Source organism: Pan troglodytes, chromosome 16 (assembly GCF_028858775.2).
Source record: "Pan troglodytes isolate AG18354 chromosome 16, NHGRI_mPanTro3-v2.0_pri, whole genome shotgun sequence".
NCBI lineage: Eukaryota > Metazoa > Chordata > Mammalia > Primates > Hominidae > Pan > Pan troglodytes.
The window spans coordinates 26,286,789-26,310,179 of record NC_072414.2 but is presented as its reverse complement, the minus strand read 5'-3'; the positions used below and the strand labels follow the sequence as shown (position 1 = coordinate 26,310,179).

Genomic DNA, 23,391 nt, shown 5'->3' with positions numbered 1-23,391 from the left:
TTTACCCAGCCCCTATTCAAGATGGAGTCACTCTGGTTCAAACTCCTCTGATAATACAATGAAGTAACAACCAGGGAAGGAGTGGCAAGAAGCAAGGACATTGCAGGACACACAAAAGATGAGGAAAACAAATGATAAAAGAATAGAAATTGTTGATGAAAAGGTCAAACTCTATAAAATATTTGAAGAGATTTATTCTGAGCCAGATATGAGTGACCAATGGCCCATGAGACAGCCGCAGGAGATCTAGAGAACATGTGCCCAGGATAGTTGGGCTACAGCTGGGTTTTATACATTTCAGGGAAACATAAGACATCATTCAATACATGTAAGATGTACATTGGTTCGGTCAGGAAAGGTGGGACAACTAGAGGGGGCGAGGGGTGGTTCCTTCCAGGTCATAGGTGGATTCAAAGATTTTCTAACTGACAATTGGTTGAAAGAAGTTTTTTGGAGTGTGTGTTTTTTAAGCTATCTTCTACCAAAAAGAGAAGGAGTTTATTATCTAAAGACCTGGAATCAATACAAAGGAAGGTCTGGGTTAAGATAAGGGGTTGTGGAGATCAAGGCTTTATCATGCATATGAAACCTTCAGGTAGCAGGCCTCAGAGCTCTTATTGTCTCTCATGTCCATATGAAGAGACCACCAAACAGGCTTTGTGTGAGCAACAAGGCTGTTTATTTCACCTGGGTGCGGGCGGGCTGAGTCCAAAAAAGGAGTCAGCAAAGGGTGGTGGATTATCATTAGTTCTTATAGGTTTTGGGATAAACGGTGGAGTTAGGAGCAATGTTTTGCAGGCAGGGAGTGGATCTCACAAAGTACATTCTCAAGGGTGGGGAGAATTACAAAGAACTTTCTCAAGGGTGGGGGAGATTACAAAGTACATTGATCAGTTAGGGTGGGGCAGGAACAAATCACAATGATGGAATGTCATCAGTTAAGGCTTTTCACTTCTTTCGTGGATCTTCAGTTGCTTCAGGCCATCTGGATGTATACATGCAGGTCACTGGGGATATGATGGCTTAGCTTGGGCTCACAGGCCTGACATTCCTGTCTTCTTATATGAATAAGAAAAATAAAACAGAATAGTGGTAAAGCATTGGGGCGGCGAAAATTTTGGGGGGTGGTATGGAGAGATAATGGGCGATGTTTCTCAGGACTGCTTCAAGCAGGATTAGGGGCGGCGTGGGAACCTAGAGTGGGAGAGATTAAGCTGAAGGAAGATTTTGGGGTAAGGGGTGATATTGTGGGGTTGTTAGAAGGAGCATTTGCCGTATAGAATTATTGATGATGGCCTGGATGCAGTTTTGTATGAATTGAGAAACTAAAAGACACAAGGTCTGAATAAGAGAAGGAGAAAAACAGGCATTAAAGGACTAAGAATTGGGAGTACCCAGGATGTCCAATTAGAGAGTGTCCAAGGAGGTTCAACATTATTGTTTGCTTGGTTGGCGAGTTTAGACCCTGTGGGAAAGGGCTCTACCCATCCAGTGAAAGTGTCTACCCAGACCAAAAGGTATTTTAGTTTCCTGACTCAGGGCATGTGAGTAAAGTCAATTTGCCAGTCCTGGGCAGGTGCAAATCCTGGAGCTTGATGTGTAGGGAAGGGAGGGGGCATGAATAATCCCTGAGGGGTAGTAGAATAGCAGATGGAACACTGAGAAGTGATTTCCTTTAGGATAGATTTCCACGATGGAAAGGAAATGAGAAGTTCTAAGAGGTGGGCTAGCGGCTTGTAACCTACATGAAAGAGGTTATGAAATGACCATAGAATAGAATGGGCCTGTGAGGCTGGAAAGAGATATTTTCCTTGGTCCAAGAACCATTTGCCTTGTGTGGGAAGAGACTGATAGGTGGAAGTTTCAGTGGGGGAGTAGGTGGGAGTGACTGATGAGGAGAAAAGCTGCCATGAGGGATAGAAGTTGGAATGCTAGCTGTTTTTTTAGCTACCTTATCAACATAAGTGTTGTTCTGAGCGATGGGATCTGATGCCTTTTGATGGCCCTTGCAGTATATGACTCCAGCTTCCTTTGGAAGTAAAGCGGCCTTGAGAAGAGTTTTTATTAAACAGGCATTAATGATGGAGGACCCTTGCATAGTGAGGAAACCTTTCAGCCCATAAAACAGCATGGTGGTGCAGGATGTGGGGTCAGTATAAATATTGACATGTAGTCCCTTTGCAAGAGTGAGGGCTTGAGTTAAGTCAATGAGTTCGGCTTGCTGAGAGGTAGTGGAGGGGGACAGAGCAGTAGCCTCAATGATAGATGTGGAAGATACTATAGCATAGCCTGCCTTTGCTGGTGTGTGGCAATTAGGCCTGGTGGAACTGCTACAATAAACCAAGTGTGATCAGGGTGAGGAACAGGAAAGAAGGAAATATGGGGAAATGGAGTGAATGCCAAGTGTATCAGAGAAATACAGTCATGGGGGTCAGGTGTGGTATCAGGAATAATGTTGGAGGCTGGATTGATGTCTGGGCCAGTAACAATGGTAACTGTGGGAAACTCAACAAACAGTGAGTACAGCTGAAGGAGCCGGGGAGCAGAAAGTATATGTGTCAGGTGTGAGGAAGAAAATAGATTTTGGAAGTTACGAGAACTGTAGAGAGTGAGTTGAGCATAGTTTGTGAGTATGAGGGCCTCTAAAAGTATTAGGACGGCGGTGGCCACCGCACGGAGACATGATGGCCAGCCTAAAACAGTAAGGTCAAGTTGTTTGGACAAAAAAGCTACAGGGTGCGGTCCTGGTGCTTGTGTAAAAATTCCAACTGCACAGCCCTGCACTTCAGCTGTGTGTAATGAAAATGGTTGGGATGAATCAGGGAGAGCTAGTGTTGGGGCAGTCTCTAAAGCTGTCTTCAAGGAATGGAAAGAGGAGTGGGGAAAAGATTTAGGATCTGTGGGGTCAGCTAGGTTTGCTTTTGTGAGTTTATATAATGGTTTAGTCAGGATGGTAAAACTAGGTATCCAAAGGTGGAAGTACCTAACCATGCCTAGGAAGGAAAGGAGTTGTTTTGTAGAAGGGGTTGTGGTTTGGGAGATTAGTCGGACATGATCAGCAGGGAGAGCACGTGTGTTTTTGTGAGAATTATGCCGAGATAGGTAACAGATGAGGATGAAATTTGGGCTTGACTGAAGTAATGGGGGCTGTCTGTGAAGCCTTGTGGCAGTACAGCCTAGGTAATTTGCTGAGCCTGATGGGTGTCAGGGTCAGTCCAAGTGAAAGCGAAGAGAGGCTGGGATGAAGGGTGCAAAGGAATAGTAAAGAAAGCATGTTTGAGATCCAGAACAGAGTAATGGGTTGTGGAAGGAGGTATTGAGGATAGGAGAGTATATGAGTTTGACACTACAGGGTGGATAGGCAAAACAATTTGGTTGATAAGGTGCAGATCCTGAACTAACCTGTAAGGCTTGTCTGGTTTTAGGACAGGTAAAATGGGGGAACTGTAAGGAGAGTTTATAAGCTTTAAAACGCCATGCTGTAACAGGCGAGTGATAACAGGCTTTAATCTTTTTAAAGGGTGCTGTGGGATGGGATATTGGCGCTGAGCAGGGTAAGGGTGATTAGGTTTTAATGGGATGGTAAGGGGAGTGTGATCGGTTGCCAGGGAGGGAGTAGAGGTATCCCATATTTGTGGATTAAGGTGGGGAGATAACAAGGGGAGGACATGAAGGAGGCTTTGAACTGGGGAAAAGGGCAGCAATGAGTTGTGGCTGTAGCCTAGGAATAGTCAGGGAAGCAGATAATTTAGTTAAAATGTCTCGACCTAATAAGGGAGCTGGGCAGGTGGGGATAACTAAAATGAGTGCATAAAAGAACGTTGTCCAAGTTGACACCAGAGTTGGGGAGTTTTAAGAGGTTTAGAAGCCTGGCTGTCAATACCCACAACTGTTACGGAGGCAAGGGAAACAGGCCTTTGAAAAGAAGGTAATATGGAGTTGGTAGCCTCCGTATTGATTAAGAAGGGGACGGACTTACCCTCCACTGTAAGAGTTACCCAAAACATCTGTGATGGTCCAGGGGGCTTCCAAGGCAATTGGGCAGCGTCAGTCTTCAGCTGCTAAGCTGAGAAGATCTTGGAAGGAGTCAGTCAGAGAGTCTTATGCCAGAGTTCCAGGGGCTCTGGGAGTGGCTTCCAGGTGAGTTGGACAGTCCAATTTCCAGTGGGGTTCTGCACAGATGGGACAGAGCTTAGGAGGAATCCTGGGCTGTGGGCATTCCTTGGCCCAGTGGCCAGATTTCCAGCACTTGAAGCAAAATCCTGGGGGAGGCGGTCCTGGAGGAACACCTGGCCACTGCAGTTCAGGCGTTTTGAAGTTCTTGTGTGCTGGACATGTGGCTGGGGTTTCTCTCACAGTGGAAGCAAGTAATTGCAACTCAGAAATATGTTGCCTCTACTCTATTATTGTACACCTTGAAGGCAAGGTTAATTGAGTGCTGTTGTGGGGTTTGAGGGCTGGAATCCAATTTTTGGAGGTTTTTTTAATGCCGGGAGGGGATTGGGTAATAAAATGCAAAGAGAATAAGATGGGCTTCCGGCCCCTCTGGGTCTAGGGCGGTAAAGCGTCTAAGGGTTATTGCCAAACGGGCCATGAACTGGGCTGGGTTTTTATATTTGATGAAAAAGAGCCCAAATGCTAGCTGATTTGGGAGAGGTCAGATAAAGAAAAAAGGAGCATTAACCTTGACTATGCCTTTAGCTCCAGCCACCTCTTTAAGAGGAAATTGTTGGGCAGGTGCGGGAGGGCTAGTTGCGGAACAAAACTGTAAGCCAGACCGGGTGTGAGGAAGGCAGGTGATAGAAGGATTACAGGGTGGGGGAATAGAGGCTGAGGAAAAATTGGGACCTGGCTTGGCCTGGCGAGGAGCAGCCTCGGGAGAAGGGGAGAGGTCAGATGAGTCTGTAGAAAAGAAGCATTCAAAGGACTCAGAACTTGGGGTGGAGACTGAAAGAACAGACAGGAGAGAAAGAAGAGAGATTTGGGACGAGTTGCATTGGGAGCAGAGACGAGGGAGTGACCGATGTGTAAAAGAATGCCCAGACGTCGGGCCCCTCAGACCATTTGCCCATGTTTCGAGAAAAATTATCTAGATCTAGCAGGATGGAGAAATCAAAAGTGCCATTTTCTGGCCATTTAGAACCATTGTCGAGTTTGTACTGGGGCCAAGTGATGTTGCAGAAGAAAATAAGATGCTTAGATTTTAGGTCAGGTGAGAGTTGAAGAGGTTTTAAGTTCTTGAGAACACAGGCTAAGGGAGAAGAAGGAGGAATGGAGGGTGGAAGTTTGCCCATAGTGAAGGGAGGCAAGTTTAAAGAGAAGGGTAGAGACATGGAGAAGGGGGTTGGGGAGCAGCCCTGGGCTGCAATGTGGGTGAGCAGCCAAAGCAGGCATCCCGGCAATTGACTTGCCACCAAGGGAATGTGGGTGAATGACGAAGGCAGGCATCCCCACGGAGATCAGACACCAATGGAACATGGGTGAATAATCAGAGAGGCATCCCTGAAGGGAAGGCTGCCTTCCCAAGTCTGTGACCACCGCCAGAGTTTTGGGTCCACGGATAAAATGTGTCTCCTCTGTCTCTACCAGAAAATGAAAGGAATTGAAATTAAGAGTAGGGAGAGATTGAAGTGTGGCGCCAAGATTGAAAGGAGAAAGAGGTTGAGGGATAGTGAGAGAGGTTGGATAAGAGAGTAAAAAGAGGCTGCTTATCCGATTTAAAATTGGTGAGATGTTTCTTGGGCTGGTTGGTCTGAGGACCCGAGGTCGTAGGTGGATCTCTTCATGGAGTGAGGGTGAGGACAGGGGACTGGTCTCCCGAAGAAGTCCCGCTGACCTGGGTCTTCAGCACCAAATGTCTCACATGTTCATGTGAAGAGACCACCAAACAGGCTTTGTGTGAGCAACAAGGCTATTTATTTCACCTGGGTGCAGGCGGGCTGAGTCTGAAAAAGGAGTCAGCAAAGGGTGGTGGATTATCATGAGTTCTTATAGGTTTTGGGATAGGCAGTGGAGTTAGGAGCAATGTTTTGCGGGCAGGGGGTGGATCTCACAAAGTACATTCTCAAGGATGGGGAGAATTACAAAGAACCTTCTTAAGGGTGGGGGAGATTACAAAGTACATTGATCAGTTAGGGTGGGGCAGAAACAAGTCACAATGGTGGAATGTCATCTGTTAAGGCTATTGTCACTTCTTTTGTGGATCTTCAGTTGCTTCAGGCCATCTGGATGTATACATGCAGGTCACTGGGGATATGATGGCTTAGCTTGGGCTCACAGGCCTGACATTTATCAGACCCAAAAAGGTGTCAGACTCAGTTAATTCCTTCCTGGATCAGGAAAGAATCAAGGATTCTCTATAGAATATACATTTTCCCAATGAGAGAAAGCTTTGCAGGACCATTTCAAAATATATCAAAGAAGGCTGGGCATGGTAACTCTTGCCTGTAATCCCAGCATTTTGGGAGGCCAAGGTGGCTGGATCACTTGAGGCCAGGAGTTCAAGACCAGCCTCGCAAACAGGGCAAAACCTCATCTCTACTAAAAATACAAAAATTAGTTGGGCATGGTGATACACGCCTGTAATCCCAGCTACTTGGGAAGCTAAAGTACTAGAATTGCTTGAACTCAGGAGGCAGAGGTGGCAATGAGCCAAGATCACATCACTGCACTCCAGCCTGGGTAACAGACTCTGTATCAAAAAAAAAATACACACACACACACACACACATTATATAATATATATATATTTTATATATATATATCTGAAAGAAATATATTTTGGGGCTGGGCATGGTGGCTTATGCCTGTAATCCCAGTACTTTGGGAGGCCAAAGTGGGCAGATCATGAGGTCAGGAGATCAAGGCCATCCTGGCTAACATGGTGAAACCCCATCTCTACTAAAAATACAAAAATTAGCTGGGCGTGGTGGTGTGTGCTTGTAATCCCAGCTACTTGGTCGGCTGAGGCAGGAAAATAGCTTGAACCATGGAGTCAGAGGTTGCGGTGAGCTGAGATCGCGCCACTGCACTCCGAACTGGCAACAGAGTGAGACTTCATCTCAAAAAAATAACAAAATATATATAATAATAATATATATGTAAGAAATCAAAGTGTTTTACATATATGTATATATATATATTCGATTTATTTTAGTCAGGCTGGAATTTGGTGTCTTATTGCTACAGGAAGTCTGTTTTATTCTTAAGATCTCTATTTTAATGTTAATGCTGGTCACCCATGCCTGCATTCCAAAGACAGGAGAATGTAAATAAGTCATGCCCCATCTCCTGCATCTCATCATGGTCTGAACTAGTTTTTCAGGTTAATTTTGGAATGCCCTTGGCTGAGAGGATGGGTCTATTCAGTTGATTGGGAAGCCTAGAATATTATTTTTGGTTTACAAAATCCCACACCAGGCACACTGCCTAAGAATTTTTCATCAGCTTCATAGAGATAAAGAATTGAAAATTAGTATCAAAACTTTCTCTGTATATCGTTGAGGGTTAGTTGTATGTGATTGTGTTTAATTTAATTATAGTATTAAATTATTACTCCATAGGTTTGAGTCCTAAGTTTAATAACTCTTTCTGATATGGTTAATTTATGTTAAAATATTAGACCAAGACTGTATCTGCCCCAAGCACAGACCCTCACGCTCGACACTCCTCCACCAGTCCAAACTTGGTGCCAGCTCCCCATGAATGATGATATCTTCACACTTGCAGTGACAATGCCCCCCAGGGTATCTTGCCTTCCATCATGGGGTGCCCACGGAACCAGTACATGACAGCAGGCATGGCTCAGAAGGACTCCTATGTGGGTGACAAGGCCCAGAGCAAGAAAGGCATCCTGATCCTGAAATACCACATCCAGCACAGCATCATCACCAACTAGGACGACATGGAGATCTGGAACCACACCTTCTACAACAAGCTGCACATGGCTCCTGAGGAACATCCCATGCTGCTGACTGAGGCTTTTCTGAACCCCAAGGCCAACTGCGAGAAGATGACCCAGATCATGTTTGAGACCTTCAACACCCCTGCCATATATGTGCCATCCATGCTGTGCTGTTGCTGTATGCCTCTGGTTGTACCACTGGCATTGTGATGGACTCCAGTGATGGGGTCACCCACACTACCAAACTACAAGGGGTACACCCTCCCCAGTGCCATCCTATGTCTGGACCTGGCTGGCTGGGACCTGACTGACTACTTCACGAAGATCCTCACCGAGCGTGGCTACAGCTTCACCACCACGGCCCAGCAGGAAATCATGCGTGACATCAAGAAGAAGCTGCGCTACATTGCCCTGGACTTCAAGTAGGAGATGGCCACCATGTCCTCCAGCTTCTCCCTGGAGAAGAGCTACAAGCTGCTCCAGAGCCAGGTCATCACCATCTGCAACAAGTAGTTCCACTGCCCTGGCCTCTCCTCCAGCCTTCCTTCCTGGGCATGGAACCCGTGACATCCATGAAACTACCTTCAACTCCATCATGAAGTGTGACGTGGACATCCATAAAGGCCTGTACGCCAATGCAGTGCTGTCCAGCGGCACCACCATGTACCCTGGCATCGCCCAACAGGATGCAAAAGGAGATCACTGCCCTGGCTCCCAGCATGATGAAGATCAAGATTATTGCTCCTGCTGAGTGCAAATACTTCATGTGTATCATTGGCTCCATCTTGGCCTCGCTGTCCACCTTCCAGCAGATGTGGATCAGCAGGCAGGAATACGAGTCCCACTTCTCTTGCCCCCATCTTCTACTGCAAATGCTTCTAAGCAGACTGTTACTTAGTTGTGTTATACCCTTTCTTAACAAAAACCTAACTTGCATAGAAACAAGATGAGATTGGCAAGGCTTTATTTGTTTTTTGGGGAGTGTTTGTTTGTTTGATTGGTTTCGGGTTCTGTTTTGGTTTGGGGTTTCTTTTTTTTTTGGTTTTTTTTTTTTTTTTTTTTGGCTTGATGATTCAGGATTTACAAACTGGAACAGTGAAAGTGACAACAGTCTGTTGGAATGAGCATCCCCCAAAGTTCTACAATGTGGCCAAGAACTTGGATTGTACATAGTTATTTTTAATTTTTATTTTATTTATTTATTTTGAGACAGGGCCTCACTCTGAGGGTCTCACTCTGTCACCAAGGCTGTAGTGCAGTGGCCCAATCACAGCTCGCTGCAACCTCAACCTCCAGGGCTCAGGTGATCCTCCCACCTCAGCTTCCCAAATAACTGGGACTACAGTGCACACCACCGTGCCTTGCTAATTTTTCTATCTTTTGTAGAAAAGGGGTCTCACTATGTTGCCCAGGCTGGTCTGAAACTCCTGGGCTCAGGTGATGTGTCTGCCTCAGCCTTACAAAATGCTAGGATTACAGGCATGAGCCACGATGCCAGGCCTGTTCTTTTTTTTTTAATAGTCATTGCAAATATCATGAAATGTATTGTTACAGGAAGTTCCTTTGCCCTCCCAAAAGCCACTCCACTTCTATCTAAGGAAAATGGCCCAGTCCTCTCCTAAGTCCACACAGGGGAGGTGATAGCATTGCTTTCATGCAAATTACGTAATGCAAAATGTTTTAAATCTTAGCCTTAATAACTTTGTATTTTGTTTTTGTTTTTATTCTTTTTTGAGACAGGGTCTCACTCTGTCACCCAGGCTGGAATGCAGTGAGGCGATCTCAGCTCACTGCAACCTCCAGCTCCCCAGCTCAAGTAATCCTCCCACCTTAGCCTCCCGAGTAGCTGAGACCACAGAAGTGCACCACCCTGCTTGGCTAATTTTTTGTATTTTTGGTAAAGACGGGTTTTCACCATATTGCCTATGCTGGTCTCAAATTCCTGAGCTCAAGTGATCAGCCTGCCTTGGCCTCCCAAAGTGCTGGGATTACAGGCATGAGCCACTGCGTCTGGCCTATTTTGTTTTCTTTTGAATGAGCCATTGTGGCCACACTTTTTGTCCCTAAACTTGAGGTGTATGAAGGCTTTTGGTCTCCCTGGGATTGGATGGAGGTGTGAAAGTAGCAAGGGGTTACCTGTACACTGACTTGAGACCAGTTCAATAAAAGTGCACATTAAAAAAAATACAATATTAAAGTCATAAAAGTAAAATTATGTGTAACTATGCATGTATGAATTGCCTTAATTGAAAAAAAATGAAATTATAAAATTATTGGAACTATCTTGGAAAACACAAGATGTACAGAAACCTGCCCTCCTTTAAATAAGAGATAAAAGAAAGCTATGGAATCGTCTCTAAGAACCTTTAAGAAATTGTCTTAATCTTCTCAGGCTGCTGTAATAAGATGCCATCAACTGGGTGGCTTAAACAACAGAAATTTATTTATCACAGTTCTAGGGGCTGGGTAGTCCAAGATCAAGATGCCTGCAGATTCGTTGTCTGGTGAGAGCCAACTTTCTGATATGTAGACAGCTGTCTTCTCACTGTGTGCTCACGTGTCGTTTCCTCCATATGTACTCATGGAAAGAAAGATCTTTCTCTTTCTCTCTCTCTCTCTCTCTCTCTCTCCCTCCCTCCCTCTCTCCCTCTCTCCCTCTCCCTCTCTCTCTTCTTTTAAGGGCACTAATCCCATCATAAGGGTCCTACCCTCATGATCTAATCTAGACCCAATTATCTCCCAAAGACTCCACCTTCAAATAGCCATCACATTGGGGTCTAGGGCTTCAACATATGAACTGGGGGAAGAGAGACACAAACATTCAGTTCATAACAGAAATAAATCTTGTCCTAGTGTGGTGGCTCACACCTGTAATCCTAGCACTTTGGGAGGCTGAGGCAGGAGGATTGCTTGAGACCAGGAGTTCCAGACCAGTCTGGTCAACATAGTGAGACCCTATCTCTATTAAAAAGAAATGAAAATAAGATTAATAAAATTAAAAATTTAAAAAGGACAGGCCACCAGTAGTGGCTCACACCTGTAATCCCAGCACTTTGGGAGGCTGAGGCAGAATGATTGCTTGAGCCCAGGAGTTTAAGACGAACAAAGCAAGACCCTGCCTCTATTTAAAAGAAGAAGGAGGAGGAGAAGGAGGTGGGGGGAGGAGAAGGAGGTGGGAGGGGGAGGAGTGGGGGAGAAGGAGAAGGAAGAGGAGGAGATGGGGGAAGAGGAGTAGGAGAGGTAGGAAGTGGGGGAAGAGAAGGAGGAGGAAGGGAAGGGGAGAAGAGGAGAAGAGGAGGGGAGGAGAGGGAGGATGAGGAGGAGAAGAGGAGGAAAAGGAGGAGGAGAAAGGAGAGGGGACGGAGAGGAGGAGGAGGAGAGGAAGGAGAGAGGGGACGGAGAGGAGGAGGAGGAGAAGAAGAAAAGACGGAAGAAGGAAGAAGAGGAGGGAGGGGGAGGGGGAGGAGGAGAAGGGAAGTGAGGAAGGAGAGGAGGGGAGGAGAGGGAGGATGAGGAGAAGAGGAGGAAAGGGAGGAGGGGGGAAAGGAGGAGGGAGGGTATGAAGAGGAGGAGGAGAAGAAAGAAGGAAGAAGGAAGAAGAGGGAGGGGGAAGGGGAGGAGGAGAAGGGAAAGGAGGAGGAAGAAGGGGAGGAGGTGAAGGAGGAGGAGAAGAACAAGAAGAAAAGAATGCTGAGAATGCTGACTGCCTTCTTTGAGGCTATAAAACATGGGAGGTTGGGAGGGAGTCTAGACAGGAGTAACTTCTGGCTTCTGTCTGGTTCCCCCTTCCAACAGAAGATTAATGGTATCCAATAATCCAGAATTCCATTGATATGTCATTGTCTCCAGTACTCCCAGGTAATGGTGACTGATACAGATACAGGGGTCAGGTGGAGGAGAAACCTGTCTAGCCTGGTGGATATTTTCAAGGGAGTGACAAATGCTACCAGAGATGATCAATTTCTCAACGTTATTCTTTACAACTGGGTTGCCCCTTCTCAGATTGCCTGCAGAAAGGCCATCATAATAGTTTGGTGAGGGGCTAGAAAAAGGGGAAATGTGGATGCTTTCATGACTCATTCATAGAAATGAACTTTTTAGTTCATCCTGGATGACTGACACCGGCAAATATTTGATTATCAAAACTCTACCCCTGTAGTTGGGTTTTCATAGTATTTATTGCTCTTGAAGAGCACCAAAAATTTTCATTCCGAATTTGATGTATTTTGAGATGACTGTTCAGAAAGCCTGCAAAGCTGTCTTTTGTGGGGGAGATCTGCATCTGCAGAGAATCTGCATCGATGCAGAAAGGCTTTCTCTGGTGCTCTCCCTTGTCCAGATTTAGGAAAGATTAACTGAGAGTCTGACATCTTAAAAGGTCTAACAGAAACCTTTACCATCTATTCCTTCTAAAGGCTACTCTCTGTGAGATTTCATTTGTTCACCAAGACCGTCTTTGCTGGCCAGGCCTCTTCTTCTCCCCCTCCCATAACCTGTCTTGCCACCGTAACCTGTTTTGCCCAGATGCAAGCTCTCATTCTTTCTGTAACCTCAAGGTGGTATAAAAGCAACCATTGGGCATTTCTTTGAGTTTTTATATTTTGTATGACTCCCACACACATGCGTGCATCAAATAAAATTTGTAGGAGACCGGACCCAGTGGCTCACACCTGTAATCCCAGCACTTTGGGAGGCCGAGGCGGGCGGATCACCTGAGGTCAGGAGTTCAAGACCAGCCTGCCTAACATGGCGAAACTCCGTCTCTACTAGAAATACAAAAAAAAAAAAAAAAAATTAGCCAGGCATGGCGACGTGCACCTGCAGTCCCAGCTACTCAGGAGGCTGAGGCAGGAGAATGGCGTGACCCGGGAAGTGGAGGTTGCAGTGAGCTGAGATGGTGCCACTGCACTCCAGCCTGAGCGACAGAGCGAGACTCCGTCTCAAAAAAAAAAAAAAAAAAAAATGCGTAGGCCTCTTTTCCCTTTAATCTATGTAATCAGTTTGTTTTATAGACTCAAATTATCAAACATTCAAGGGAAAAATTTAAACTTCCCTACACTCTCATCTTTCCCTGTTTCCCACCTTATGAACATTATCTTAGTCCTTAAACCTCCTTCTAGGCTGGGCGTGGTGGCTCACGCCTGTAATCCCAGCACTTTGGCAGAGGCAAGTGGATCACCTGAGGTCATGAGTTCGAAACCAGCCTGGCCAACATGGTGAAACCCCATCTCTACTAAAAATACAAAAAAAAAAAACAAAAAAAAAAATTAGCCAGGCATGGTGGCAGGCACCTGTAATCCCAGCTGCTCAGGTGGCTGAGGCAGGAGAATCGCTTGACCCGGGAGGCGGAGGATACAGTGAACCGAGATTGTGCCATTGCACTCCAGCCTGGGCAACAAAAGTGAAACTCCATCTCAAAAAGAAAAAAAAAAAAAAACCGCCAGGTGCGGCGGCTCACGCCTGTAATCCCAGCACTTTGGGAGGCTGAGGCGAGTGGATCATGAGGTCAGGAGTTCGAGACCAGTCTAACCAATATGATGAAACCCCGTCTCTACTAAAAATACAAAAATTAGCCGGGTGTGGTGGTGCCCGCCTATAATCCTAGCTACTCAGGAGGCTGAGGCAGGAGAATTGCTTGGAGCCGGGAGACGGAGGTTGCAGCGAGCTGAGATCACGCCATCGCACTCCAGCCTGGGCAACAGAGCAAGAGCGCGACTCCGTCCCAAAACAACAACAACAAAAGACAAACACACACACACACACACATACACACAACTCCTCCCCAAAGGCAAGGCAAGGGAGACTAATACATGCAGTTGTACTTTCTCGGTTCTGGTGAGAAAGCTGAAATCATCTGCTTAAAAAAAAAAGGTTTGGGTTGTACATGGCGGCTTACTACCTGTAGTCCCAACAGTTTGGAAGGCCGAGGTGGGAGGCTCACTTGAGGCTAGGAGTTCGAGACCAGCCTGGGCAATATAGCGAGACCCTATCTATACAAAAATAAAATGTGGAAATGATGTATTTGTGTTGGGACCTCTGTGTTATATACAAAAACATCCCAGTGCAGCTCCTTGGTCTCAGTAGGATGCATGAGCCTTCAACCCTCTCAGCCTGGGCTCAGAAAATTTCCTGGAGCAGATTAATTTGGAGTTTGGTTTAAAGGAGAAGCCAGTGGCGGCAAACACTCTTGGTTATGAGAGGTCTCTTTTTCTTTCACTTTCTTCCTTCAGCTCCTCTAACTGCCATGCAATGGGCAGAAGACATAAAGTGAACTTATGGCGTATTCTTTCCTCAAGCAATGAGACTCTTACCCCTTTTGTCATGGCAATGGATCTCAGAGTCCACTTAATTCCCTGGTCCCTGATCTCAAACGATGGCCTGAGGCTAAACAATTTGTTTTCTAGGGTAGCTTGGAGCTTGTGGGTGAGGGGAATTACTACTGTGTCCTCTGCGTTCACCCAGAGAGTGACAGAGATCAGGAACCACTGCCTCTCCCCTGCCAGACCTTGTCGGGCTCATGGGAAGCACATGCGTCAGTGTACTAGGGATTCCTGGCGCCTCAAGGGTTCAAGCAACCCTCACACCAGTAAAGGCGGCCCTGCCCAGCACAGGCAGGACGCGGAGGTGGAGAGTTGCGGGGCGCCATGCAGCCGCCAGAGGACGCAAGTGCCTCAAGTCCCCGCGCGATGGCGCCCCACGGACCGGGAAGGAAAGGTGGTCCGCCTGCGAGGAGGCGCGGACCGGGCCAAGGAGCCCATAGGAAGAGCGGGGCGCCGCCTCACCCGCGAGCTGCCGGCCTCTGCATCCGGCCCACCTGTCCCTCCCTGCCTACCAACCCAAAAGCCTCACCCCGATCTGCGCTTGCTGGGCGACCTCGACGCCCGGGCGGGGACGGAGGGCGCTCTGAGCTCTGCGCTCAGCTCCCAGACCCACTCCCACTCCGAGGCGGAGGCCAGGTCTTCAGAGAGGAACGACGGAGGCGCAGAAGCCCAGGGGCAGCCCGCTCCAGCCCTGGCAGCCGCGGAACAATGGCCCGAGCGGCTGCGGGCGCCGCGGCGGGCGCGGAGGAGCAGGGGCGCCAGGGCGCTGGAAGCCCCGCCCCTCGGCCGGCGCCCTGACAACGCGGGCGGGCTGGGCTGCGCCGCCTGCTCCCCGCCCCTCGGTCGCCTGCACCGGGCGGGGCCCGGGCCAGAGCGCCGCCGCCGCCGCTGCTGCAGCAGCAGCTGCTCTGCAGAGTGGTGGCCGGGGCCGGGGTGCCCTCCCTCCCACCTTCTCCCGCCATGAGCCAGGGAAGTCCGGGGGACTGGGCCCCCCTCGATCCCACCCCCGGACCCCCAGCATCCCCCAACCCCTTCGTGCATGAGTTACATCTCTCTCGCCTCCAGAGGGTTAAGGTAATGTGTGGGGAGCGGGCGTCGGAAGGACCCGTGAGGATAGGAAAATGGGGCCATTTGAGTCCTGGCAAAGGTGGGCTTGGGGATCCGTGAGAAGGAGATGGCTGAGAGGCTTGCGGAGCGGGAGTCCGGGGGTGCGCACGTGGGGGCGGCCGCGGTTGGGCAAGGAGTCCTGGAGAGGACGCTGCGGGCTTGGGCGATAGACAAGCTCGAAGATGTGGAAAAACTGAGTAGGTGGGGATGGAGGGCTGCAGGGGACCCTGGGGTTGGAGAGATGAAGGACGCTGGGGAATGCGGATTACATTCTGCAGAGCCTGATGGCTAGGATGGAGTTAGAGTCTACTGGAAGCCGGGGGTGGGGGTGGGGGCGGGGGCGTGCCGAGTATTCCTCCGAGGCATGACTTAGAGGGAAGACGTTTCTGGGCCGGGAGCCTGCGACCCTGTGCCCTTCCTACACTCCCTCTTCCCACTCCCTCCAACCCCCCTCCACCCCGCACTGCAGCACCTCCCGGTGGGGGCAGGGAGGCTGAGAGGGAGGTTGGCTACAGGAAGTGGAGGGCCGCGCCAGCCTAGGGGAGCTGGGAGGTGGTGTGGGGAGGGAGTGTCCAAGGTTTCTGCTGTCATCACCTCCCCGGAGGCAGGCTCCAGGGGCTAGGTTTGCTTACCTGCTTCTTCCCCAAGGCAGCCTATGGAGTCATCCTGGCTCCTGGCAGCCTCTCTCCCTTGCAGAGTGGGGCCGAGCTCTTGTCTCCCATATCCCCCGGTACTATAAGATTGCTGTTGAGCAGTGTCAGAAAATGACCTCGGGTCTGAAAACTGGACCTCTGGCTGTTTACAACCCTCTGCCTCCTAGGCCCAAAGTGGAAAGATCTGTGCACCTGGTTTCTGTTGGGCATAGGAGCTATTTATGGAATAAGATGTGGGGGAGGAGGACCTATCTCTAACCTACTGTACATCAAGCACAGCGCCCTGCACTTTCGCATGCATTCTTATTAAATCCTCTAAGTGCTAGATGCTTTTTATGGCTTTCGGTTTTATAAATGGGGTAGGGACCAACTGAAAGACAGGAAAATAAGGCCCTTGATGCCATTAATCTTTTATCCTCTTGCCCTCATTGGTATCTTCATCCCACCTTGGGTCCCAGTCCCCTCTCCTGTTCCCACACCACCTGTCACATGCAAGGGATGATGGCTGTCTGCTCCTGGGTCTATGCTTTGTGGAAGAGGGATGCTGTGGAGGGAGCATATCCAAGCTCTAAAGTGGCATTCTCTCCCACCCTTTGCAGTTCTGCCTCCTGGGGGCATTGCTGGCCCCCATCCGAGTGCTTCTGGCCTTTATCGTCCTCTTTCTCCTCTGGCCCTTTGCCTGGCTTCAAGTGGCCGGTCTGAGTGAGGAGCAGCTTCAGGAGCCAATTACGGGATGGAGGAAGTAAGTGAGGGATCAGCCCCCAGAGACCCTACTTCTCTTCCCTGCTGTCTATTCGGCTCCCTCTTTGAGAAGAAGAAAAGAGAGCATTCTGAAACTATTCTGTCTAGCTTGGGTAGATGAGATGAGTCAGCCAAGCTCAGACGTGGTTCCCAGACCTCACCTCTAAGTAATGTGCCCTGATAGGTCCCAAAGTGGCCAGAGACCTTGACCCCTTGGTCACATCCTATTTAAGGGTAAAAGAGGGGTGCCCTACTTTCCCGGTGTCTGAACCTGGGGGCGGGTGAGGGTTAGAACCACTGCTTCCGCTGATACCCAGCCTTGCCCTGGCAGGACTGTGTGCCACAACGGGGTGCTAGGCCTGAGCCGCCTGCTGTTTTTCCTGCTGGGCTTCCTCCGGATTCGCGTTCGTGGCCAGCGAGCCTCTCGCCTTCAAGCCCCTGTCCTTGTTGCTGCCCCACACTCCACTTTCTTTGACCCCATTGTTCTGCTGCCCTGTGACCTGCCCAAAGTTGTGTCCCGAGCTGAGAACCTTTCCGTTCCTGTCATTGGAGGTGAGAGAGTTCAAAGGGGGTGAAGGGCAGGGTGACAACTCTGGGCAAAAAAAGTCAGGAATGGAGACACTGGAGTGAAGAACTGGCCTCAAAGTGGGGAGGGGCTGTTGGCAAGTGAAATATAAATTAACACCATTAGTCAGTCTTAGATTCTGAGGGCTGGGACAGAGAGAAGGTGTTGGAGGGAGTTCTGGTCAGTTCTCTAAAAGGACAACTACTATAAAGGGATTGTCCCAGGGCAAAGAGATAACAGGCCAGGCACGGTGGCTCACGCCTATAATCCCAGCACGTTGGGAGGCCAAGGCAGGCGGATCACCTGAGGTTGGGAGTTCGAGACCAGCCTGACCAACATGGAGAAACCCTGTCTCTACTAAAAATACAAAAAAAGTAGCCGGGCGTAAAAAAAAAAAAAAAAAAAAAAATTAGCCGGGCGTGGTGGCCCATGCTTGTAATCCCAGCTACTCGGGAGGCTGAGGCAGGAGAATCACTTGAACCCAGGAGGTGGAGTTTGCGGTGAGCTGAGATCGAGCCATTGCACTCCAGCCTGGGCAACAAAAGCGAAACTCTGTCTCAAACAACAACAACAGAAAAAAAAAAAAAAGAGATAACAGAAACTTCTCATGCTGTTGAGGAAGTGGAGGCTGCAGATGTTACTGCCCCTGGGTAGGAATGAAGTGATTCCTCTTTGTATCCTTCCCAACCCCAGCCCTTCTTCGATTCAACCAAGCCATCCTGGTATCCCGGCATGACCCGGCTTCTCGACGCAGAGTGGTGGAGGAGGTCCGAAGGCGGGCCACCTCAGGAGGCAAGTGGCCGCAGGTGGGTAAGGGTCTCAAGACCATCTTCTCACTTTCCATGTGCTCCTGAAGAGGCTTCCCTTTCCTCTCTCCACAGCCTTCTTCAGCCTTCTTCACCTCATTCTGCTCTTTTTTACCCCAGGTGCTATTCTTTCCTGAGGGCACCTGTTCCAACAAGAAGGCTTTGCTTAAATTCAAACCAGGTGAATAAAATGATAGTGGGTGGTGGGCTGTAGGAAAAAGAAGTTCCAGATTTGGGGAGGGACTCTGAAATAACCCAAGAAGTAGAAGAGGGGGAAGGATGGGAGAGGAAAGGAGACCAGGAACCTCCTAGCTAATGCTGACAAGTCGAGGAGTCAGAGAGAAAATTATCAATGAGTGGAACAAAACCATATCTCATTTGAGAACTGTCCCAGACTGCCATACCTCATGCCCTCTAGCTACTTCTGTGTACTAACCTCTGCCTTGTGGGGGTGGGGGTGGAAATGGGATTTAGGAGCCTTCATCGCAGGGGTGCCTGTGCAGCCTGTCCTCATCCGCTACCCCAACAGTCTGGTGAGTCTTAGTCCAAGAAAGAGTGGAAAGGGGGAGCACAAATCCACCCCAAATGGAAATAAGTGAAAACTGTTGGTGCTTTAATGGGATGTGCATTGGGGGGTGTGACCAGAGGTGGGATCAGGCCCTCTGTTCAAAGGTGATTGGCCAGTTCCAGGGGGAAAAAGTAATGCTCTTATGCCCTCACCTGTGTTTCTCCCATAGGACACCACCAGCTGGGCATGGAGGGGTCCTGGAGTGTGAGTTCTGGTATTCCTGGGGGTGAGGGTGGGGAGCAGGGTCCATCAGAGAATTCCTGGCCCATCTTCCAATCTCCCGACAAGGTGAATGGCGCTTCTTCATCTGAGGACTGAGAGAACTCTAGAGGAGACACCACTTTCCCCCTGATGTCCCCATATAATCTGGCTGTGCTTAGATTAGCTATCCCACCTAAACTGTTCCTGCTGTGATTATGGCTGCTATGCATTTATCTTCCCATGTTTCTGTGATTTTCTCCCTCAATTATCCCTTCCTGAGAACCATCACCATCAGGCATGCCTCTCGCCTTTTTCTTCCATTACTCAAACCTCCTCTTGCCTACAGTTCTTCCTCTGGCATATCCATGCAGCTCTGCTCTCTTTCCCTACCGCGTTTCTGGCCGTTCCTTGTGTCTCCCAACTGCATATTCACCCACCTGACTGTATGGCTAGGAGTCTGTCCCTATATCAATGGGCAGAACTTTTCCCACTCCCCACCTGGGTTGGGGAAGGGGAGTGGGGTGTGGGAGCCGGGGAAGGAGCCCATAGTTAGAGATTGGCGAGTATCGAAATCTCTCTTCTCTTAGACTCAAAGTCCTCTGGCTCACAGCCTCTCAGCCCTGCAGCATTGTGGATGTGGAGGTATGGCTCCCATGGGGGCGGTGGGAGAAGTACATCTCAGACTCCTGAAACCTTGGGAAAAGAGGGTGGGAGTGGTCATACCTCACTTTGAGGTTCTGATAAGAATTGTGTGTGTCTGTGTTTCAGTTCCTTCCTGTGTATCACCCCAGCCCTGAGGAGAGCAGGGACCCCACCCTCTATGCCAACAATGTTCAGAGGGTCATGGCACAGTGAGTGCCCCACAAACTATTTCCTGGAGCAGTTGCACAGGGCAAAGGAACCACAGGGGCATGGAGGGGGCGAGGTTTTCAGGCAAAGATCGAGGAGCAGGCAGTGGGAAGGGCTCTTGAACAGCTGAGACAGAGGCAGGGAGATTTAAAGGGGCCTGATCTACTCCAGTCAGCAGGCCAGGGTCAGGAACCAACCCTCAGAAGTTTCTTCTGCTTCCTTACCCTCCATCCCATCCCTCTTCATCCTGTAGGGCTCTGGGCATTCCAGCCACCGAATGTGAGTTTGTAGGGAGCTTACCTGTGATTGTGGTGGGCCGGCTGAAGGTGGCGTTGGAGCCACAGCTCTGGGAACTGGGAAAAGTGCTTCGGAAGGCTGGGTAAGTGGTCTTGAAAATGAGGGTGTGAGCAGTGTCACAGAGAGAGAGAGAGAGAGAATAAGAAGGGGAGAAATGAGAAGGAAGAAGGAAAATCTTCAAAATGAAAAAAACTGGGAAGAAAGATAATAGAGTAAATAAAAGGAAGTGGGGAATAAATGGAAGGATATGTAATAATGCAGGTGAAAAAAGTAAGAAGGGGCCGGGCGCGGTGGCTCACACCTGTAATCCCAGCACTTTGGGAGGCCAAGGCGGGTGGATCACCTGAGGTCAGGAGTTCAAGACCAGCCTGACCAACATGGCAAAACCCCATCTCTGCTAAAAATACAAAATTTGCCGGGTTTGGTGGCGCATGCCTGTAATCCCAGCTACTTGGGAGGCTGAGGCGGGAGAATTGCTTGAACCTGGGAGGTGGAGGTTGCAGTGAGCCAAGGTCGTGCCACTGCACTCCAGCCTGGGTGACAGAGCAAGACTCCGTCAAAAAAGAAAAGAAAAAAGTAAGAAGTGCTCTCAAGGGACTGTGAGTCAGTACATCTTAGAAAAACAGCAGCTAAACCTGTACTGATAGAACTCTTGGTACTGGGGCTGAAGTCCTGCTGATGGTGTGTCCAGAAGGAAACTGAGACAGCTCTCTGCCTTCAACAATTCCATTGTAGGCTGTCCCCTGGCTATGTGGACGCTGGGGCAGAGCCAGGCCGGAGTCGAATGATCAGCCAGGAAGAGTTTGCCAGGCAGCTACAGCTCTCTGATCCTCAGACGGTGGCTGGTGCCTTTGGCTACTTCCAGCAGGTAAAGGAGCTGGAACAAAGAGCAGAGCAGAACCCAGGCTTCCCTCCAGGCTGACATGTTCCTAGTGGCCGTATCAGTCACTCACAGTTTGGAGTCCTCAGTGGATGTTCTCACAGCTGTTGTTAGATGGCCATCCCCTGAGATCCACTGAAGATTCATTTTTTAATCAAGCATCCAGTGCATTGAAGAGCAATGTTATCATCACAAGGAGGAACAAGGGAGAAATAATCAGTGAGGACTATAAATTTCTGAAACCACTTTAGAGAGTGGCAAAGGTGGGGAATCATAAGACCTTTTGGGATGCTGGGTGAGGGTCTTTGAAGGAGAGTCATGAAGGTTACGTGGGAAGATGACATGTAGAAGAAACAACACCGGACAGTTAGATGGTTGAGAGCTTGAGACCCAGATATATCTGTAGGACTTGGGCAGATTATTTTAAATATCCTATAGCTTCTCTAGAGGAATTTTCTCAAGATTCTTAGCAAGCCATGTATTTCTCAAGATTTAACCCAGTTCCCTGGTCAACTTCCAAAAGTCCTAAAAGATTCTTAATGCTTATGAACAACCAACAGTGGTCCCAAGGAGCTTTTTGATCTGAGATGCAGATTGTGACCCTCAACATCCTCTGAAGGGACAGAGTGACCAGGTATCTAGATTCCTTAGATTGAGGCGGACTGTCCCTGAAAAGAGCTTCCCCCACTTGGCCTGTAGCAGAGCAGAAACAAAAATTCAAATGCCATGGTCTCCCATGGAGCTGGTACAGCAGGCATCCTCCTTGTGTTTTTCATAAGAAATTATGCCTGTGTCCCCCTTTCAATCTGTTGGACCAGTTCTTCTACATAGGCTGAGTCAGAGAGAACCAGTTTGTCTAGCCTGGGGACCAGGACTGCCCTCCGCTGGCATGTCAGAGACTTCATAGTAGCTTCAGCATTCCTGAGGGATTCCCTTACATTCCTAGGAGATCCCTTTATGGGAGGACTTTGTCACCAGGTGACCTGGTAGAGCTTGAGAAAGCCTATGACCTGAGAGAAATTCCAGGGATCCTAAAGAGTTTGGGGCTCACAGTTCTGAGGGGAGCAGTCACAGGGATCACCCCCATTATTTGCTGAGAAGAGGGAGGAGTCAAAATCCAAAGAGCAGGAAGGGAGGCGCAGGGTCCCCACATTGCCCTGGTTTCTTTTTCACACCAGGATACCAAGGGTTTGGTGGACTTCCGAGATGTGGCCCTTGCACTAGCAGCTCTGGATGGGGGCAGGAGCCTGGAAGAGCTGACTCGTTTGGCCTTTGAGGTAATGGGGGGTGGCGGTGGGGGGGGGTGCTTAGTGGCTATGCTCACCCCACTCCAGGAGGCCTATTTTGGTATGCTGTTTCCAGTAGCTTCTAGATATTAGGCATTTGGTATCCAACCTAGTGCCACAGTGCCTAAAACTGCAGACCCCCGGCGTCTATGTTGAGACCTAGCTGGGCACAAGAAGAAGGAAGAAGAAGGAAAAAGCTATAAAGTCTACAGTTCTGCAGAAAGGGCACTGGAGGGTCAGGGAAGGCTTGTGCACCACCATTTTGGAAGAGGAGGAGCCTGTCAGGCCAGTCTGTGGGGCAGGGTGAGGCCATGGCACGAGGAGAGAACTTGACTCTTATCCCTTTCTCTCCCAAGCTCTTTGCTGAAGAGCAAGCAGAGGGGCCCAACCGCCTGCTGTACAAAGACGGCTTCAGCACCATCCTGCACCTGCTGCTGGGTTCACCCCGCCCTGCTGCCACAGCTTTGCATGCTGAGCTGTGCCAGGCAGGATCCAGCCAAGGCCTCTCCCTCTGTGAGTCACTGCCTTCTCAGCCCCACACGGGCACTTGGGGCACCATCAGCATCCAGGAAAGCACTGGGCTGGGAGGGAACAAGGGTTAGTGGCCAGTGCTGGAGATCAGAACCTATGAGAAGTGAGGCTGGGAGGAACAGGCTAGAAAGGAAGAGAGGACCTGAACCTGGATTTGAGAAGTTAAACAGAGTAGAGGCACAAGATGTTTTAGTTCTGAGAAAAAAGCAGGGAGATTCTCTTCTCGTTCTTAGATCTTTTCGCTTTTCCCCATCTCTTATTTGCCCAGGTCAGTTCCAGAACTTCTCCCTCCATGACCCACTCTATGGGAAACTCTTCAGCACCTACCTGCGCCCCCCACACACCTCTCGAGGCACCTCCCAGACACCAAATGCCTCATCCCCAGGCAACCCCACTGCTCTGGCCAATGGGACTGTGCAAGCACCCAAGCAGAAGGGAGACTGAGTGCCTCAGCCTCTCACCCCCTCCTCCTCAGGGCGGCGCTAGGGGCCTCCCCTATGCCTCAGCCCCATCTCTGCTCCTGTTTGAATTTTGTTATTGTTGTTTGGTTGTTTTTTTTTTAAGTTGATTTTAATTTTTTGTTTGGTTGATTTTTTTGTAAAAAACTATTTTATATATAAATATAAATCTATATCTATATCTATTAAAAAAAATGAAGTCCAGTCATATTGATGTTACCATTAC

General features: G+C 49.0%; 1 protein-coding gene, 1 long non-coding RNA gene and 1 pseudogene across 2 annotated transcripts; 2 read left to right on the top strand and 1 right to left on the bottom strand.

Moving 5' to 3' along the window:
- Window positions 1–207: 207 nt before the first annotated feature.
- Window positions 208–16,201, bottom strand: LOC134808508 (uncharacterized). Its single transcript, XR_010151592.1, has 3 exons — window positions 15,963–16,201; window positions 3,980–4,172; window positions 208–1,055 (listed from the first exon to the last, which is right to left on the bottom strand). It is a non-coding gene; the product is annotated as an uncharacterized LOC134808508 (long non-coding RNA).
- Window positions 7,715–11,016, top strand: LOC112205632 (actin-like; annotated as a pseudogene).
- LPCAT4 (lysophosphatidylcholine acyltransferase 4) lies at window positions 15,049–23,373 on the top strand. Its single transcript, XM_510281.7, has 14 exons — window positions 15,049–15,297; window positions 16,583–16,725; window positions 17,056–17,276; window positions 17,983–18,095; window positions 18,216–18,276; window positions 18,570–18,628; window positions 18,833–18,867; window positions 19,452–19,506; window positions 19,633–19,715; window positions 19,967–20,092; window positions 20,746–20,878; window positions 22,069–22,167; window positions 22,533–22,689; window positions 22,976–23,373. The coding sequence occupies exons 1-14, from the start codon at window positions 15,184–15,186 to the stop codon at window positions 23,149–23,151; spliced, it is 1,575 nt and encodes a 524-aa protein (XP_510281.2). The 5' UTR covers window positions 15,049–15,183; the 3' UTR covers window positions 23,152–23,373.
- The last annotated feature ends 18 nt before the right edge of the window (window positions 23,374–23,391 follow it).

Excerpts from the sequence above, each read along its gene's own strand:
- LPCAT4 (XM_510281.7), top strand. The coding sequence starts at position 15,184 with ATGAGCCAGGGAAGTCCGGGGGACTGGGCCCCCCTCGATCCCACCCCC. Across the intron at positions 18,629-18,832 it reads TCCGCTACCCCAACAGTCTG|GACACCACCAGCTGGGCATG; the intron begins GTGAGTCTTAGT and ends TTTCTCCCATAG. Across the intron at positions 20,093-20,745 it reads AAAGTGCTTCGGAAGGCTGG|GCTGTCCCCTGGCTATGTGG; the intron begins GTAAGTGGTCTT and ends ATTCCATTGTAG.